Source organism: Coloeus monedula (assembly GCF_965178545.1).
Source record: "Coloeus monedula genome assembly, chromosome: 3".
Lineage (NCBI taxonomy): Eukaryota > Metazoa > Chordata > Aves > Passeriformes > Corvidae > Coloeus > Coloeus monedula.
The window spans coordinates 49,691,492-49,712,091 of record NC_138783.1 but is presented as its reverse complement, the minus strand read 5'-3'; the positions used below and the strand labels follow the sequence as shown (position 1 = coordinate 49,712,091).

Sequence of the window (20,600 nt, the reverse complement as noted above, 5' to 3'; positions counted from 1 at the left end):
AGCAGCCCATCTCTATGGGAATATCTCCTGTTGCAGTTTTATTCTGCAAAGCCTTAAAGAAGGAAGCCAGCAAAAAGAAGAAAAATAAAAGGGACATTTCCAGGGCATGCAGTTGGAAGGGGTAGTGAATTAAAAGTGAGGGGAAAGGGTAAAAGAGATGAAACAGTAAGACTCAAACACCCATAACATTTGGATTAGCATGAGTTTGCTACAGGGGCACCCAGAACCATACTGAATTAAACAGGAGGTCAGCACACGTCTATGAAGATGGAGTTGTGGTTTTTGTAGTCTGTTAAGCAATCTTTCTTTCACAGTTAACAAGAAAGAGCAAAGATGTATTTGAGAGGTTGTTAATTTTTATCTACAGCAGGAGCAAAGCCATCTCCCATCTGAAAAGCCACCAGTGATAAACATCAACTCAGAGGAAAACAGTCACATGTTATAAATGTGTCTGGCCAGCAGTGAGCAGGTACCACACAGAACTTCCCACAGTCACCACCCTCTGGTAGAGGAGCAGATGTGCCCTTGCAGCTACTTTAAACTTTACAACAGCCCAGGGGAAGGGAGAGACAAAAGGGAAAGTAATCCTGTGTGGGGGAGAGCAGTAAAGTTCCTCCACAGAGGCAGTAAGAATCATGCAATACCTCTTTCACACAAGTTTTCATCCTTACTGTGTTGACAAAGTATGCAGAGTTAATGGAATCACTCAAATATTGTAGGGTATAGGCAGAAGTATTGTGGAACTACGTAGCAAGGCACTATTTCCACATGGATGTATCTCACAGCACAGGCATTTTGAGACAAAGATTTTTTGGGGGGTTGCATAAAAACTGATGTACAAACTCAGAAACAAATATGCAGAATTCTGTGGTTGCTGATTTCTGTATCATTTGTACAACTCATTAAAATTCTCTATCATTTCACTTCTCTCTATACATTGATAAACTTAAAATTTAGGCCCCAAACTGGCAATGACTGATGTGTTTTTTCTGTCTTCCTCACAGGGTAAATGAGTCCAGAAAAGTTGGTAGGACCACACAGCTGTATTAAATTAAGCTGTAGGAATTAGTTTAATTTTTCAATTAAATTCAGTCTGATAGCAATAACATAAACTGTCTTAAGAGGTCTCAGACATCAGCTTTAGCAAGATGCTAACAGGAGACAATATGCCACAACAGAAAAGGTAGAGATTACACATAATTTGCCCCTACAAAAGAATGGCCCAAACTCTATAAATAATGAAGTTTCTACACATTAATCATGCACAAAGATATCAAAAGAAAAAAGGACTCAGTTTGAAAAACACTGATACTAGAATTAAGATATTACAAAATTCGTGAAGACTGTTGAGCATGTCAAAAACAAACTTAAAATGAAGCAGAATTTTTGAAAAAGACCTCAAAAATATTTCTAATACAAGACAAAAAATGAAGCACCTGACAGAAATTCAAGCTCACACACACACTCACCTACGCACACACTGAAGGGGGGAGGCAACAGCAAAACTATGATGTTATTCTACAATATAAATTTGCAAGAAGGCATAACATATGCTGGCACATCTGAGTTCAAGTAGCATTCTTACCTGAAGTTCCTGAGTAGCAGATATAACAGATAGAAAAACAAATAGAAAGAATCTATGTAAAATTACTGCATGAAAGACATCATAGACAAACATTTGCCTACAATTTTAACAAATATTATCACAGAAACTTCAACTCTTCAGGATACCTTTCAAGTTTGAAAATAACTATTGCTTGCTTTTACATCTTTAGGAAATTTCAAACAAGTACACCTTGTGGTCTGCAGATGATCCAAGCATCACTGGCCTGTTTAAATCATAGGGGTTTTCATTGAAAGACAGATGTTGCTCTTGCTAGCTTAAGTTTTCTAACACTGTTTTTTTCATGTTTATGAATATACCAAATTCAGATAAGATGTAAATGATAACACTCTCAACTCAGTCATTAGAGAAGTAGCCTTCTACACCAGGCCTGAATTTATTTTTAAAACAGTAAGTTAAGTCTGAAGTAAACTTTGGAATGCAACCCATGGCAACTTGAAAACCACTAAGTAAAAATTAACATTTTTAATTTTACTTCACATAAAACTAGAGAAGCTTAGTATCTGTTTCATGACCAACTTAAGATGACTAGCATATCAATTAATTTAGGCCGTGATCTTGAAGTTGGCCACATGTATAAAAAAAAATCTTTGCAGAGTCACAGTCCATGAAAGCAAGTTCATTTTGAAAGGAATTGTTGTGCACAATTATATATACTCTCTATATGGTTTTAACTGGTGAAGAGAAAGAAGAAATTCCTGAATTTCAGTGGGCAAAAAATTATCAAGTGATGTTCACTCAAAATTGCAGTCCTAGATCCTTGTAATATCTTGAAAGCATTTAAGACACAGAAATTACTGCAGCCAGTATATTTTTGCCAAACAACCTGGCATTATTGTTCTATCATTTATGCTTGTTTGGAACACTGAAGCTCCTTCAATATTTGTCTAATGTATTTTCAACCATTGCTGCCAACTACCCTTTTGGTTTGGTTTTTTTTCCTTCCTTAGCAAGGTCATGGGCATCTGTGAGCCAAGAGTACTAATTTTGAGACAGAAATTCCTGACTTGGAAAAATAAGGACTTTGGGACTTTTTTTTTTCCCATTCTTTCATCCTTTCTCTTAATTGGAAAAAAAAATTCAGATGTATATGAGTTCACACCTGAGTGTTCTGTTTACCTTAAAATTATTTTACTACTGTAATACAAATAGGTAGAAAAATTAATATTTCTTCCTGTGCACATGTTCTTCTCAGAGCTAAGAGTGATAATGGAGAGAATTAATACTAAAATCAAGTCCAGATTATGACAAGCTATTAAACTCTTAGGTTTGCTGAACACCTGAGCCTTAAGTCTTTCAAAAGTACTAACAGTTTCTGAACTTTTAAACAGCAACAAAATTGTTAGACTTGTTTGGTAACAGATATTAATTTTTGGCCTTTCCCAACCAAATAGAAAGAAATACCCCACGTTTGATATTAGCAAGGCGAAAGGGTGTAGCCCCCAAAAATTTATCAGTTTTTCAACTTTTTTTTTTCCCTTCAGCAGTTTCAGCTCAAGGTGAGCTGACAGGCTTCACCTGTCAAGACTTGATCTGGGTGCTCAGGATTTTGTTTAGCTCCTGCATGAGACGATGAAATCACAGACACCTCAGCAGAGTGGAAGGTACATCTCTAAGTGATTTCATCAGCAGTTGCAGGAATAACAGCAGCCTGAAGGCCTGAATTAATGTTTCGGAGGGTTCCTTATGAACCAACAGCTTTGGAACAATTTCATTTTATACATTTTTAATCAGCAAATATCTATATTTTGTTGACAATTTAGACTGTTACAAATTGTATTTAAAATAAGTTCACTTAAAAGTAAATTCACCAACAAGGTACTAGAACAGACACTTTATTTTCCAGTAACAGTTTTGCAGTGTTTCCTAAAGTAGATTCAGAAAGGAAGGGTGTGGTAGTCTTTTTACTGTTATGCTACTGAAATAAACACTGTGTGAACATCATAAATAATCTGAATTTAAAACTACGTTTATAGTTAAACAGTTAAAGTTTTATGTTACAAGAAGAGAAGTGTTTAGCAGAAGGAGTATAAAAGTTTTAATAAAGAAGCTGTTTCAGAGAAAATATACCATACCTCCCCATCTTCCAGCTCAACATCTAGGAAATCAAAGTCCCTAAAGACTCTGAATTGTTGTTCACTGTTTGAATCATCCATGTTCTCCTGCTCCCTTGTTCCGTCTTCTGAAGAGACCAAGCTCGTCTGGTGCTCAATCAGATCCAAATCACCACAGGAAGAAAAAATCACCTACAATTCAAAGGATTTCTTTTGTTACAAACTGTTCCCTCTGGTTGTTTCTTCCTAAAAGCTGTAATTGGTTATTCAGAAGACTGTATTTCCAGTACACACCTAATTCCTTCACTGAGTATTTTTAGAACACTCTTTATTATTTATGTTGGACAGGTGCCTTCAGATTAAACTTGTACAAAGAAACAACTTCATACTGTGGGAACACATCCAAGAATATTACAGCTACCTCCTAATGGCTGCAGATTGATGTTGCCTGGATGTTTATATACACATATAGGAACAAAATTCAGGGAACTTAGCAGAGAAAATACTGTCAAGGGGATGACATAGTAAGTTCATTAAAAAAACCCCCTCCAGTAAACAAGCTGTTAAAAAATATGTCAAGATTAGAAAATACAACAAGCTATAATTTTTTCTTTCCTACTGAGTATACTTGTATCTGCAATTCAGTTGCAAAAATTAAACAGCTCCTGTCTTGCAGAAACAAAGGACCTGTTCTCCATAATACAAGTGACAAACACCATGTTCAAAAACATTGAGAAATTTTCCTTTTTCTGTAGAAAATATTTAATGACTATTTTAAGTGTTTCCCACCCTGGCTAATCAATCACCCTTTTCCTGGCACCAGATAATATTAATTTTTAAAGAGTAACATCAGAACTACTGTCTAATGGAAAAATCAGACACACACAACCCTTTCCCCTCCCATTTTATTTCTGTAATTTAATTTTTTACTTTATAAAGTTTCTGGATTGGTAATACAAAGGTCATTACTCTCTACCCACTGAGATGGCAAAAGTAAAACCTACAGCATCACAGATTCCCACAGGAAAACCACACGTATCTCTGAAAGTGAATCTTCTTTAAGTGAAAGGGCCATTCACTCCCTGGTCCATATGCTGAGAAACACAGCCTGGGCCAGTACAAAGGATAATGACAGCAATGACTTCAAAACTATGCAAATCTAGTCAGCAACTCTGGGAAACACTGTTCTGTGCTTTCCACGCTAAGGACACAATGAAATAAAAAACTGGTCAATACAAGGCTACTTACTGAAGGGTTTTTACTCAGCCCAACTTCCTGACCACACAGGGAAAGGACATGCACCAGCTTTTCCTTTGTCCTTTTCTAGAAAACAAGATGTTTCTCAAGTGAGCATTTTTTTAACCATCCATTCTCCCTGTGGCTAGAAACATACATTAGCGATTTTTAATTACGAGGAACCAACCAAAGAATTAGTCATTAAGTGCTCAAAGGATTGCTTTCAGAGCAACTATGCATGAAGGAAACATAAAAATAGCTGTTAATGATTTTGCTGTTTATTATATTTAAATTAGTCTATAAATTCCATTGAGTACAATAAGGACACATTGGATCATATGCATCACTTTAAAAAGACAGTTCGGAAGCCTGAAATTAAGCACATGCATAATTTTTGTTTTGTAGAATTGGGCCTGAGCCACTGCTATATAACCTGCAATATCAAAAAAGTGAAAAGAGCAATAAATGTGTTTATTCCGCATGGCTTTATTTTAATTTGCAGATAAATTAAGCCAAAAATTAAGTTAACCAAAATCATTAAGGTAATCAAATATCACTTCTAGGAAAACTGTTCTTTTTATTCAGTATCCCAAGAAAACAACTTTAAAAGTTGCACAAGCTATCTACCAGCTCCCCTTGCTAATATCTGGACTCATCTGTCATTTTTACTTAAATCTGACCTAGACTTAAGCGGTCTTAAAGAGATGCATTTCCTGCAAGCTGAAAGAAAACCAGCTTTGGGATAGAAGATGGACATAACTCAGTCCATTTTTGAGTCCAAGAAAGACATACAGCACACACAGTCAGATGTTGTGCTGCCTCTGCCCCAGGCAGCCAGGAGCACTGCACAGGACACAGAGGGCACAAGGATTTAAGGACCCAAGTATGTGTTGATTCAGCCGCTCTGACGGCAACTTACTAATGAATAGTGGGCTACCTACCTGAGAGTACTGGGGTCTCTTCCAGCTCACAGGAACAAGGACATTGGAGTTAGATCCTGATGAGGTTGAAGAAGTACTTCGGGTGACAGCCATTGCCCTGGGTTTACCATCTCGCCCAGAAGAACTCTGCAGCTCATCATACCGTCTCCCAATAATTGGAGTCTTAAATAAAGAGTAATTATTCAGTAGCACCCTGCTTCAGGATGAACTTTTAAGAACCATATTGCTTCCATTGAAGGAAAAGATTATTTTGAAGATCATATGCAGGGATAAAACAAGGAGTGCAGCAAATTTCACATCACTTGGTATGTTTCCTATTTTCCAGTGTGAATGTCTGAGTAACAACTGCCATACTTAGTAGCCAGAGGTTATGTTCATGGATAGATAATACCCAAAGCAACTGTCACTAGTTCCTGACACAAGAACCAGCAAAAACCCCAGAAAGTTTATGAACTTAATTTCAAATCTGCACTTCTTGCATATATTTTTTTTCCCCCAAAGCGTGTTGAACACTTTGGCCCCTTTCCAAAAGGTATTGAAATGCTATCTTGGATTGACAAGAGGATGTCTCAGCATTTTCTAGAACTATACTGACAGGAAAGCAAATAGTACCATATGCCTTTCTATGCTTGTATTTCCTTTTAACCTCAACAGCTCACTATTATCTATATGAAATAATCTATAATGCTGCAAACAATTCTGTAGCTTCATACAATATAGTGAGTTGCCCACTAATAGGACCATTCAGTTCTATAAAGTTACAAGGTGCAAGGATTTGCAGGATAAAGACTGCTGTAAGAGAGTCCAGTCAGAAGTCAGAATTAAGGTGTTAAGTAGGAAAACTACAAAAAGTACCTCTGAGATATCAAAATGAAACTCTAAAGTCTTCCCTGGTAGCTCCTTGGAGGCACTGTTCCACACTCGATGTATTTCCATTTTTGAAAGATCACTATGTTGATAGGAAGGTAGAACTAAACTGGCGGAACGAGAAACTACCAATTTCAGGATATTCAAGGCTTCTCTCCAGTGAATGCTCTAGAAATAATATATTTACTCAGCAATCAGAAAGCAAGATTCACACACATTCAAGATTATTTACATTTTACAGTCATATTTTTTACCACATAATTAAAGTGTAGAATCAGAATATCCCTATTCTTTGTCTCTCTTGGTCAGTGACAAGGTGCGTAATTGCAGAATAATTTCAACAACAGAGACCAAGACTTGCCTAAGGTGTCACTGTTGGGGAACTGGCCTGCAAGCTGGGAGACCTGTGGACAAAGCCAACTTGGCAGAGGATTTAAAATCTCCTACCTGAATGCCTTAATCATTATGAATAAATATGAAGGCCATAGCAGAATCCCCATTTAATAAAAAAGGTGACTTGACACAAGTTTTTACCTCTGTGAATTCCTAATACTCCCATATATTTTTCACTTGTCAGGAATTAGGTACAGAGGTCTCTGAAGAAAAGTGCTTATGCTACATCTTCCTTGTGCTAATAATTAAAGAATGGTCACTCAGGCTCTGGGTGGCATTAAGGTTTCTCTGAGGTACTCCAAGGCTGAAGCCTAACCCTTCCCTCACAGTGAACACACAGCCAGGCATCTTCTCCAGGGATGCACAGGCTATGAGGCATCAGGGTGTTTATGAACTTTGTACCACACTAGACACTTGAAACCCTCCCTGCTAATCTAGTCGTAAATTCTTATGCAGAAAATCAACTTACGATAGTAAATGCTGCTAAGTTCCTATAGGAATGTAAAAAAAGACATGGTATTTACCTGTACATATTTTTCAATGGTTTTTAGCACTTCCATGTTAAACTGCTTCACAGGAATAGCTGACAGGTCCATATAACTAAGAAGACTGTAGATCATCTGTAAGAGGGACTGTTGCATACTAGGAAGGCCCTTTTCTAGTAGCTGTTAAAAGAAAAGTGAATATAACAAAATTTTGAGACATTTCTTCTTAAGTAAAAAGCTCCTAGTTTCACAAACACCAATTGTACCCTTCATCTCTCTTCACTCACTGATTTTGCAATTTCACAATTGATGATGATACAGGCATGAAGCAAAAAAGAGCTTAAGTTAGGAAGCCAAATGCCAGCCTGTTTTATTTTATATATGCCTGCCCTAACTTATCCAGAAAACACATTCAGCAGTTGAGTAAACTGGTAAGTAAAAGTTACACTGTAATTGGGTAAGCACATCCAATAAAAACAGGGGAGGATCTTTTTACATCTACATTTGCTGGAAGTCAGTGAGAAAAAAGAAACATGATGAAGAAACAAAACTACTACTATTCACACATCAGTAAATATTTATCAAATATACTTCACTGCCAGTGCTCACTGACTGTAAGTGCCAAAGAAACATTTTCTGTTTAGGAGGATGTGGAGCCCCTGGGCTCTCTTACTGTACAGATTAATACAAAGAAGGGCTTGATCCTGGAGTTTTCAGACACCTGAGTGTAGATCCTGGAATATCACAATGAACCTTGGAAATGTAACTGTGCTCATACATATACATGACAGTAATTCCAGAGGCATACGGACAGCCATGATTTGTTTGTATATGTGTGAAATACCTCAGTTGAAAACATCCTGGAAGGCAGGATGTTCTTACACTGGTGACAGGCACTGTCCCACCCCACAAATTTCAGAGGCAATCAAATGTTATTGCTGGAGGTTACCAGAGCCTCAATCCTAAACACCATCCTCCCAATTCAGGCTGACAAAAAAGTTCTAACACGGGCTACTAGAGTTATTGGGATCTAGAAAACAATTGTTTATAAAAACTCTAAGATGCCTCACACCTTCCACCACAGAAAAATTTCAATTCTTATCCAAGTGGACTTTAGTAATTTTTTAGATATCCTTCTAAGTATATAGAAGGATAAGGCCTCTCCTTTTATTAAATTAGAATGCGTCACGCCAGTGAAAATGGAACCTATCTTATCCCACTAAATATCTTCCGATTTCTTTCATCAGCAAAAGTGAGTAGCAGTTAGTGATTCATAAAACAAAGTGAGCAAATTCCATTAACAGCACAATAAAGGGAACTCATTATAGTTATCTATTCCTCTACAAATAGACAGGAAGAACTCTTAAATTAAAGGTACTACACAGCAATATGCTTCAGCCCTTAGATACCTTCAGCCCCTCAGATACCTTTACTGAGAGAGAAAATATGCTTAGAAATTCTTCTTCAGAACAGGGTTACCGAGTCTTTTTCTGCCTTCTATTAAGATCTTGCAATGGAAAGTTTGATTCCTTGTCTGCAAATAGTTTATGTGATCCAGCACATCAGCCAGCATACCATTTCAGTGTAGGATTAGAAAAAACTATCTGGATGACAGAAAGAAATTGTTTTGTTCTCTGACAGACACTACTGCATCAGACAACACCTTTCGGAAAAGGAATTCTTGGGAAATAATGGGAATTTTGTCTCAACTGCTGTTTAGAAAGCTGTTCTAGGAACCTTATGTCTGAAAGTTTCTAATTTCCATTACAGTTTGTATAAATCTGTTGTCAAAAGAATTGAATATATGTGGCGGTTGGTAGTCCAAGTATGTACTTAAATATATAATGAATTCATAATAAGAAAGAATATTTTGCTTTAAAGAAAGAATACCAACCTTAACATGCATTTAGTACAATATGAATTCTGTTGCTGCCAGAAGTAACAAAAATAGCAACAAGATGGAGTTGTGATAACACATCATTTGGATAAGAGGATTCCAGGACAAGAAGTTTCCACTGTATTTGTAAGAAGAAATACAACTGTTCTCAGAATTTATTTATATTTTTGACTCTTGTACATATGACCTTTTTTTAAGAATTGTGGATTCCTCTCTTATGTGCGGCTACTATTGGGGTCTCATCTGGGTTCAGGATCCCACATTGCGTTACCAACATTCGCCCCCTTCCTGAAGCAGCAACTAACCCAGAACTAAGTGGAGAAGAAAGCCTTCTCTTTCAAGGGCTGCCTGGGCTTCTACTGCTGGAGACAGTTCCTTTTGCCCCTCCCAGTGTGGCAGGGGGTGTGAAGAAATACTCAGCTCTGAGGCAATGCCATGCAGTCAAACAAATGTTTTGAGGAAATAAAGAGGGCATTTCAAAAGCCATGTGATAGACGAGCCATTACTGGGATAATGCCTGATCTAGGGCATGCTTCCCCTTGCAATACAGATGGTTTAGTTTCTAGTGATTCTTTGGTTTTGAGCAGGTTATAAATGCTTATGTTTTTATCACAAGCAATCCTCCATCTAACAAGGAGGAGGTGGAAAAATCTACCATAAGCCTATTACTATGCACTACGGATTCTTGTCCCTTCTCTATTAATAGCATTAGCTATTTAAGTTTGAGCATGACCCTGGTCACTAGTTTAACATGACCCATGTCAATTCAGATATACACCTAGAACGAGTGTGCTGTCATGATAAAAGTTTAAATTTTAAGAATTAATCTGCAAAAATCTAGCATAAAACCAAAGTAAGTGTTCAGTAGTATGTTTGTATGCTGATCTGATTTTGGTTCTGGAGGTTGAGAGTTCTACTGCACTACTGAAGAGTGATTTTCCCTCATCTGTAGATTGGGATCTCCCAGTAGTTTTCTAGAAGAAATTAAAATTTTTCATTAATGGAGCATATGTAAAACTGAGTAAGGAGCACTACTTGTCATTGTAAGATCTGGAAAATAACAGAGCTGGATTTTATGCTAGATTCATACCCCTTGATGACAAGCAATGACCTGCCATCAAACAGGTTAAATACAAAGTTTTGTCTGAACAGCAATAATTGAAACTTCTACCTTCTGCTGAGAGCATTTGTTTTCATAGTGTTAACTTGTGGTACACATCTCCTTCTGAAGCTACACCTGTGTTTGGAAGGGTCACTGTTGCAATACAATTTTCTTTGTTGTTCTTAAGAACTGCCTGTCTCACAATTTCCTTCTGTCCCAAGTGTTGGCGACTGAACCAGGATTGTTAAAACGCAAGGCCGTGTATGGCTATAACATTCAAATGCAGGTTGCCCAGTGGGGCTGTTAGCCTACTTGGCTTTACCTATTGACAGGATATCCCACAGCTGGTTTATAGGAGACAGGGGCACATTGTTTATCCTGACCTGGGGACTAACTAAGAAGAAAAGAGGAAACATTCTGAAAGCTGGAAAAAAATATATTTCAAGGCCACAGCAGGCTGAATAAGATGGTTTCTTGTCTCTTGCTACTCCACCAGACTGGCAGCTACTCTATGCCCATATAAATATTCTCCAGACATGACTCAACAGAGCTGCAGTCAATGTAAATACAGTGAAAGGAAGTCAGTGCTTACAACTCTGTCATCCTGCTGCTGATGGTGCTATGTGAGGAATGTGTCTTAATTACAGTAGAAAACCTGCCTGACTCACTGTTGACACAGTAAGTGGTGCCAATCTTCAGCAAGGGGGAACTGCACAGAAAAGAGGCTCCACTTGCATGTCTCAACCCATTTCAAGGGGAGCAAGATCATGAGCAATGGCCTTTGTGGAGGTGCTGCAGCACTAGTGCACTGAAGGGAAAAAAAAGGGGCAAATGCTTTCCTAAGGCTGGGAAAGCAAAGGAGAAAAAATTTGAACACCAACATTTTTATAGCATTTCTTTATTACAAATATAGTTCTTATAGTATTTTTTTATTAGAAATACAAGCTTCTGATGTGAAGAAGACACTTGACTCTGGAGGGTTCAATGTCAGAAAGAGCTCTTGATTTGAAGAGCTAATAGTTCTCCAGAGTCTTTTGACTTGAGAAGAGACTGAAAAACCTCAAGGCCATGTTTTTGGTTCCTACAGGGGAGTCATGGCTTTCACCATCAGTTAAGATCATATGTGATTGTTTACTTAGAGCCTCCATGTGCAAACAAGGTGAAGAATTGCAGCTTGAGGCAGTAGGGCCTCGTTGCTCTGAAGCCTTAAGTGAGTGTGGGAGCAGCACCTGGCCTTTCAGGCTCTTAAAAATTTGTGAGTGGCCAGTATCAGAGATGCCTGAGGAGTTTTTATAGATCATATGGCAGAAGCTAGTTAATTTATGTAGAGAGGTGGGTGTCAACCTCTTCTCCAGAGCACCAATTGATAGTATAAGAGGAAATGGTCTCAAGTTAGGCCAGAGAAGGTTTAGATCGACTGTTAGGAAAAATTCCTTCATGCAAACATTTGCCAAGCATTGGAACAGGCTGCCCAGGAAAGGGGTGGACTCACCATCCCTGGAGGTATTTAAAAGATGTATAGATGTGGCAGTGAGGGAAATGGTTTAGTGGTGGACTTGGCAGTGTTAGATTTGGGGTTGGACTTGAAGATCTTAAAAGTCTTTTACAGCCTAAAAATGATTCTGTGATTCTGTGAATACAGAACTGTCTTGTCCCTGGACGAGAGGGGAGACTGAAGGCAACTCAGCAGGGAAGGGATAAATCTGAGAACCCGGTAAGAAAATGTTGTCCTGAAAGTGATCTGACAATGGGGTCAGAATATCAAGCAGCGTTATGCTAAAGAGCAGAACTGAACCTTAGATCCCCAGTAACAGCACTGCATCAGCACTGTACTCCACACGTGAAAAATGTTAGGAGTAAGCAATGAACACAGGAAAACATTTGTAGCAAGATAATACCATTCAGTATTAGAGGAATGCATACAAATTTGCAACAAGAACCAGATCCTTATGTAGCAGATGATATCTTATTATGTTGTTAAACCCTTGTGGAGATAGTCTTCTGATTTTCCTCAATGGGATCTAAATAAATGTCCAGTTTCCTCTCACTTTCACAGTGGAAAATCCAACTGGCTGATGAAGGAATCTGCTTTCAGATGTATCAGCTTTTGTTTTAGCGTTCAATATTGATTTTTTAAAGTAATTCTGTGTTTTTTTCTGCCAGTTTCTGCTTTTATTTTTTAATTATAAATAACAGATGCAGAGCTCCCAGTAATTTGCTGGCAGACTTTATCTCTTTGGGCTGTAGGGTAACAGAAGAGTTAGAACAGTAAAAAGTTTTTGAAAGCTTACCTCAGCCAAATATGTAACCATACTCAAAGTAATATCAGCAAATGCTTCATGAAGGTAACGGCAAACCACGTTTACCCAGGTAGCACAGTCCCTTGTATAGCTGTGTGTTTTATAAAGGGTCATGACATGTGCAAGATTAGATAGCTTGGGATTCTTCTCCTCCAAACAGACCTAATTAAATATAAACATCAAAACATATCAAGAACAAGGCAACAGCATTTACAGGGTTTGAGGATGTACAAAATGGTAAATGATTTTGATACCTGAGCAATCCTTTCGGCTATATCTTTACAAAACTGGTTTGGGTTGTCAAAATGCTGAATTAAATGGGGCAGGAGACACAAAACATTCAATGGAAATCCTAGAACAGGAAAATATAGAACAAAATGGATATTTTGGCCAGCAAGAGCCACAGTCATCTTTAAGTTGGTGTTTCATGGGAGGTCACAGTTTCAATATTACATTAGCCATAAACTCACACAGACCCTATCAAGTTGTTCACACCCCTGGCCACACCACATTTGTCTTAAAGGGGCCTTAATTTGAAAATCCAATATGTCACTTAGGCAACAATACTCTTGTAAAGCTTGAGCCTATTTCTGCAAACACTACTGCACATTCCTGTTACAGATCATATTTATCTTTTCCACTTAACTGGCTTATTGACAGTCTTCACTAGTGGCATTTTCACTACAGCTGCTAAAACACAAAAGGAAATTCAGTGAGTATTGATTAATAAACAATTATTCTGGTCAGCTGCCAGGCACCGCTTCCATTGTTTTATACTGTTCAAGGTAATAACAATGAATCACAATTCTGATACAACAGGTCAATGGGTACTTTTGAAGCTAGGACAGAGCTCCTGCACCAAGTTCCAGGTGCTGTAATTAATTAAGTGATGCCTGAAACTGGGATTCAGCTCTTCTGCACCAACTCACAGCTCAAGGTAGTTGATGAACTACCTGCAGCAGGTGTAACAGAGAACTGTAACAAAAGCTGCTCTAGTTCAGGTGGGAGCTCAGAAGTCAACAAACTGTATCTGGACACGATCTGTTTTTTGAAAAGAAAGAATTTGTTCTATGAAAACAATTTTCTAACTGTTCATTCCCTCTTATTCTATACAATTAAACAAGTTGCTGAAATTAGGATCATGGTTTCCCTACTCCTCCTCTGTATTCAGGGAAAAAGAAAGATGCCTCCAGATGGTACTGTCACAGCTATTCAATGTGTAAATTATCCAGCCAAAGTCTGGAGCACAGGCACCACACAAGTGCTTAGATATGGGCAGACTGTTCATGGCATTCAGCCCTTTACTCTGTGTCTAGGCTTGTTATGACTTAGTTGCGAAGCCTGGACAGCTGTCTTAGTATCTGTGCTTCTGACCAAAAAGAGGAGTAAAAATCTGGAACAATGCAGAAACTCTCTTCAAGACATGTAATTAGGAAGTGGTCACAACCTCAGCTAAATAATGGGGAATTTCAAAATGTTATCTTATTTCCTTATAACCCAGGCCTCTCTCCTCACTCACTATTGTGCTACTGTAGTTTATCTAGAGTGTTCGAGAGTTTTTGATATTTATATTTTTAGAGAAAATTCCATGAAACACTAATTTAAAATCAAGCAGTTTGACATAGTCTGAAAACAACTGAACAGAAAAACTGACCAAAGTAGGTAATAGAAGTTTTGACAGCATCTCCTTACATTACTTTGTCAGCACTTAGAAACTTCATATGCTGCTAAACCCTAGAATTGAAATGCTAAATAATACATGATTTCTCTCCTCCAAAACATTATTGTGCAATAGATTCACTTTCTAGAAACAGGTCATTATTTCTATGAAGTTTCAAAAAAAGCTCACTCAGCTCAAGCAAAAGTACATTATGTTCTATTCAAAGAGAAAGAAAAATTGCTATTTTCGGCTTTGTTCAGATAGCTGAATGAGGTCTGTCACCAAATGTCAATGCAACAGAAACTGAAAGAGAGGAAAGCAAAACGGTTTTACCTATAGCTTGAGAGGAATCCACCATGGATATTCGAGACACTGGTGTCAGCAAACTAAAGAGCTGGAGTGTGAGATCAGTGGTAGTAAGGGAGGTGAATCCTTTCAGGAGTAGCTGCTGAAGTCCTGAGAAATCTGCCCATTTCAGCTGCCCTTGCAGCTTCTCTAACTTCTCCCTGTTTTCAGCTTTATCTAGTGGCAAATGAGCCAGAAGTTTATTCAGCAACCGCAGTGCCATGAGGTACTCAAACTCAAAATCTGATTCCATCAAAGCCACCGCAACCCAGAAGATGGTGGCCAGTAGGTTGGTTGGATTGTTAATATGGGATGGATCAGTGAGACTGTCCTTTAGAGAGGATGAACTTCTTGTTTTAGAGGACAGGCCTTGCTGCGTGCATGCTTGAATTCTGTCTAGTGTGGCACTGCGTGGTGGGTCCGAGCACTTGTCCACATCTCCAAACTTTTTGGGTACAGAGAAGCTCCTCTGGTGCCTACTTCGCTCAGCAGTGGCTGTGTTGCCACTTGCAGGATTCACATTCAGCTGCCCTGTGCTCTTCCGGTTTGCAGTCAGTTTGGTGTTTGATGTTAAATCTGGTGAAGATGAACTGAAACCAAGATATATAACATCCATCACATTGTGTGAATACACAGCTTGAAAGGGTACACACTGGATGCAAGCTGAGTATTTATCAAACTGTAAATAAATATTTAAATGGGAAAAGTAGAACACCGAACCATCTATTGCAGCCTGCCTTTTTTTTTCTAGAAGACAGACCCAGGCCCACAGACATGACAGAAATGAGATTCACATGGCACTGCACCAAACCAGAGCAGGATAGCCTACAGTCTAGACAGGCAAGAACAACAAGGGGATAAGAAATACAGAGCTGTGAAGTGACTTATGGCAATTCCCAATGGGACAGCGGCAGAACTGAAAACAGCTCTGGTCTTTAAAATGCCCTCATCAATGGAGCAAGCCCTGAACTTGGCACAGCTGCAGGCAAATGCACAATTGCTCACTGGGTAATGTGAGAACCTTGGACAGAAAAAACAGCGTATCTTAAGCAGAACCACAAATATAACACATTCTCCTCAAGAAATCTGTCATGTGGTTGCCCAGGCTCTGGCCAGTACAAGTCCTTCAGAAAATTTTTTGTCATTGCATCGTCCCCTGCCTGTATCCTAAGATCTCTTCAAGACGGTTTAGGGAAAGTGTAGGTATTTCAATTTCAGTGACTAATGCCTCCTCATGGACTACCACATGACGATATTAACAATACCTATCAATTATCTGTACAGATGAACATGCTGTGTTGATACTGAAAAGTGAAGCTTGTTCTGGAGAACAGCTAATTCCTGACTCTCTGATCCCATTCCTACCTCATATACTAGGAGTCTCTACTGTCTATAGTACTTGAAGAGAATCTTATCCTAGAATCAAGTGTCAGGGTAAAATATATTGCATCCCACTGCTTTCTGGAATGTTTCTTGTTCTTTGTTCCATCTTGGTCTTTGCTGAAATGTGCACTAAAGAAAGATACACAGCTCTTAGTTTAGAAAGTAGAAGTGTATTTACCCTGCTCTACTCTGTCCCAAAGCACTCCTTGGGTTCTGCCATGGCACAGCACTGTGCCTGCTAGCTTCAGAAATAACTGCCCTGGTATTTTTGTGCTGCATGTAAAGCATGGTAACTTATGGATGTTTTAAAAAATCTATTACCTATTCTGTTGTTACTATTAGGAGTCAGATACACATCCATCTCCCTCCGTACTATCAACAGCCATGTTACAGAAGGAGCCTGCAACTTCCCTCCGTGTACAAAGGTCTACTTTCAGGCCAAGGTTTCATAAAGATGGCTGATACATCAAGCAAAATCCATGTCTACATGGGACAAAATTCCCCCTAGTTTTATTGAGGAGAACAAACCATGATCGTTTACTTCTTGGGGAATACTTCACCTGAGAATGACACGTTGTATGAAACCAGTATTACAAAACCTGTGTTCCTTCCCAGATATGTTTTCAGGTATATGATACAAAGGTGCAAAAATACAATATTTTTAAAGGATGTTAAAGTAGGTTATATCCAAGTGGCAGCAAGGTAGAATTTACAACACGTTGTGAAGTTTTATTAGTTCCATCAACATTATTTCAGCTATGGCAAAATTTGGCTGAAATATGCTCATAGTCTGGTTCTTTGAAAGTTACAAATGAGCTCAGTCTTATGAAAATTGTTTTTTCAATGCAGAACTGCACACTTAATGTCATGAAACATTAAAAAAATTCAGTTAGGAGAACAGATTCTTACCGTGATAACACCGTCAAAAGATCACTGTTCTTCAAACAGTCAGACAGGTTGTCCACTGCAGCTTCCAAAGTAAGTAGTGCCTCCATTACATACCCCTATCAATGCAGGAGGTTAAGCATTTTAACAAAGACATTAAAAAAAGTAACATTTAAAAATCTTCAGTTAATAAAAGGAACAGGCACCTACTGAAAACCTATAATTTCTCCTGAAAAAACCCCAACATTCACATCAAAGCCACTGCCCTGAACATTAAAATGTCACTACAAGGGTGTTTTATTTTCTGCCTCTGAATGATCTATGAAGCTATGCAAGAAGGGCACATATCTCATCAAGGGATTGGTAATGGCACAGTGAACCTCTGACTTGCAGGTCACTGATTTAAGTTCTACACAAGCAGTTGTGACAGAGTATTACTGTCATCTTGTGGCAGTTTCATTACCTAAGTAAAATATGGATGTGATGTCAGTCTATTCCTTACTGAGAGCCAGTATTTCCCTTTATTAAGTCTTGAATCTTGCAATAAATAGTCTCTGATTGTAAAATTTCAGACTGTTTAGCTAAACAGAGTGAACATCATAGTGCAGTGAAAGGTCTGTACTGAGTTAAGCCAGTGTAAGCTTTGTACTATTTTGGATGGTGCGGATTTCCTTATTCCTAAACGTGTTAGCATTTGAGGAATGAGATGGTGTCTACTTCATGTTGTAAGATTACATCACCAGATAGATGATGGATTCCTTAAGCACAAATTAATGAAGCTGAAAAGGAAAAAATAGTCATCACAAAGATTTCATTTTGAGTGACAATTTTTCTATTTTCAACTAATATTTTCTAGTTTTTCTCTTTAGGGCTATATAAGATTGTAACAGCCTGAAGAAAGCTTAGATAAGGTACATATGAACTCAGCAAACTCAGAAGTAACATTTCCTAAGGCCACATTCTACTCCTCATCGCATGACTCCACAACACCTTGTTAAAATGGTAATTTTAAATTAAATATGCATTGAATCAACAGTTCTAAGAAGCATTATTTACACATGCATACCTGAATCTCATCTCCATGCTCTCCAATAACTTCCACCAATCTTGACAGGAGGTCAGACAACGCGTGTGCAGAAAGCGGCTGCTTTAGGGCCCTGAATATCTGGAAAGAGCGACCAGCGTAATGTCTGGAAGAGCTTGAAAGAGCTGTTTGTAAAGCAACTTCACTCAGATGCTGCTCCAAATGAAAACCTAAGCAAAAGAAAAGGATGTCAATTTTTTTTTCCCATTTTTACTACAGACTTTACTGTGGGTCATAAATAGGCTGAACCTACTCTGTGAGGAGGATATGCTTGTTAGCGTATGCTGCAATCACTGTGAGAAATGGAGATGCAGAAATGTTTGTGCTTTGGAGAATCTTACATTTATTTTGCACAGAATGCAAGAAAATTAACTCCAAAACAAACTTCTGAGTCTGAAATTAATAACCTGATTTATTTTTTTACAATTCCTGGACAAACTTTCAAGCCATCCACTGTTCTTGCTGGCAGCAATAGTAACTTCTGAAAATTCCCAAACCTAAAGCCAAGTTGAATTAGGAGTCTTTCTATTAGCTTCAGAAGGCTTTGGATAAGATCTTTAATATAAATACTGATGCTGCATTCTGCTTTGATCTTGGAAGATATTTAATTAGTGACTGTGTTGGTTTTCAAAATACAATCAGCACATTTCCTAAGTTCTAAAAACATAATAAATGAAAATTAAATTTTTATTGCCAGAAGAAATTTAACAAAGTACATTTACTTAGTAGTTGTGATGTATTTTACCAACAGGACACAGAAGAGATTTTATCTGGCAGAACCAATCAAAAGGCTTTCTACCAACAGCTTTGAAGAAATATTCAGTTCAACATTTAGCCACCATTTAATCTAGCATGACTGTTCTAAAGCAATTCTTTCATATGTCATACATCCTTGTTAAGACATATTTATTGTGCTTCTACATAAGCAGATCTACCAAGTCATGGGATAAACATTAAGTGTGACCACAAGGGAATATTTTTTTAGTTATGAAAGGAAATATTTACCACCTGACTTGGAATCTTTAAATACAGATACAACATGGCGGAGAAAATTAGTGAGCTGTTCAGCACTCTTGGTGTTCTGATTTTTGGGAGTGATATCTTCATGGCACCAAAGTGGACCAAATGCCCTTAAAGAGATACATAACAAAGTGCAAAAATTGAGTTATCTGAAATAAATGTAATCAGTTAAAATATATAATCTGTACAGCCACTTAGATATTTACAGGGTGATGACCTGGAAAACATGCAACTGAACAGAATTTTAAATACAAATAAAGAAATATTCCCATGCTGTAAATTTTAAAATATAAGCTATGCTGTGTAAAGAGCAGCATAAACAAATCCCTGTTTTTCAATTTAATATTGTGCCTACAATCTGCTGGCTGTGGTTGGTAGTTAATATTAGTTTCACTATGGCCTTTCACTATGCCCTGTACAATTTATGTCTTATTTTATAATAATAAAACTGTCTTCTTCCATTAGTTCATTGCTGAACATAAAACTGTAAGTCAATTAAACATTTTGTTTCTGTCAGACAAGATTTTTTTCTGTTTTTTTCTGACACTGTAGTGCTTTTAAGTACCTACCTACTACTGTACATATCAATAAAAGAGGAATGGGAGTCTGCAATTACTATTAAAGCTCAGTCATTTTCCTTTAAGTTGCTTCATGAAAGTATGCATTTCGAACACAAACATATCTTCTGCTTATCTGCATTACCTGGTTGTCAGGAACTCAATTAATTTGTTTGCTTTCTCATCTGATTCAGCTGCAGTGTCCATGTCCTCAACTTCTTGTGTAATCTGTGGGAGATTTCCACTGCTGCCTCCCAGACTGATACTGGAGGAGGTGGAGCTGGAGCTCAAGCCAGAGTCTGGCACTGGAGAGGACTGGTATTCCCGCAGAAAGTCAAAGCCACCTGCCAGCCAAAAGGGAGGAGATAAAGACGGAATGCACTGTTGGGCCAGCTTTGCAGATGGAAGTGTCTGCCAAGCAGCTCTTTTCAGAGTCAGCAGCAAAAACCTTCCACTGGGAAATGCGGGGAAAACCTGCAGAACACAACAACCCTCAAATGCTGATGGGAGTGAAGATGGTACTTTGTTTCTAAATGGGTAGAATCCAGTCTAAAATGAAAAATATCAAGGCAAGATTTTTTACTGCACAAGGACAACAGTACTTGGAAAACAAATATTCTAGGGCGTTTTACATTCAGAAGTAGGACTTTTCGTAAAGTGAATTTAGAAGTTGGCAAAGTGCATGCGAAGTTCACTTCTCTAGACTAGTCTGATGTGGAAAAAAACTGCAGGGTGGAATTTTTAGGACAATTACGCTGTCTAATTTT

The 20,600-nt window shown here is 38.1% G+C and overlaps 1 protein-coding gene across 12 annotated transcripts in view; it reads right to left on the bottom strand.

Annotated features, from left to right (window-relative positions):
* The window catches only part of FRY (FRY microtubule binding protein), a gene marked incomplete at its 5' end in the record, with an annotated part of 227,301 nt that overhangs the window by 27,726 nt on the left and 178,975 nt on the right, over window positions 1-20,600 (bottom strand). For 7 of the 12 annotated variants that reach the window (XM_082279085.1, XM_082279078.1, XM_082279077.1 and 4 more), the window contains 12 exons: window positions 3,700-3,870; window positions 4,927-5,001; window positions 5,856-6,017; window positions 6,711-6,890; window positions 7,640-7,780; window positions 12,891-13,061; window positions 13,154-13,251; window positions 14,893-15,494; window positions 17,197-17,291; window positions 18,239-18,426; window positions 19,262-19,386; window positions 19,979-20,177. In XM_082279085.1, the coding sequence (XP_082135211.1) occupies window positions 3,700-3,870; window positions 4,927-5,001; window positions 5,856-6,017; window positions 6,711-6,890; window positions 7,640-7,780; window positions 12,891-13,061; window positions 13,154-13,251; window positions 14,893-15,494; window positions 17,197-17,291; window positions 18,239-18,426; window positions 19,262-19,386; window positions 19,979-20,177 (2,207 nt within the window). Of the gene's footprint in view, window positions 1-1,476; window positions 1,595-3,699; window positions 3,871-4,926; window positions 5,002-5,855; window positions 6,018-6,710; window positions 6,891-7,639; window positions 7,781-12,890; window positions 13,062-13,153; window positions 13,252-14,892; window positions 15,495-17,196; window positions 17,292-18,238; window positions 18,427-19,261; window positions 19,387-19,978; window positions 20,178-20,600 lie in introns of those variants that run through there. The other 5 variants (XM_082279076.1, XM_082279080.1, XM_082279082.1 and 2 more) reach the window with 2 other exon arrangements.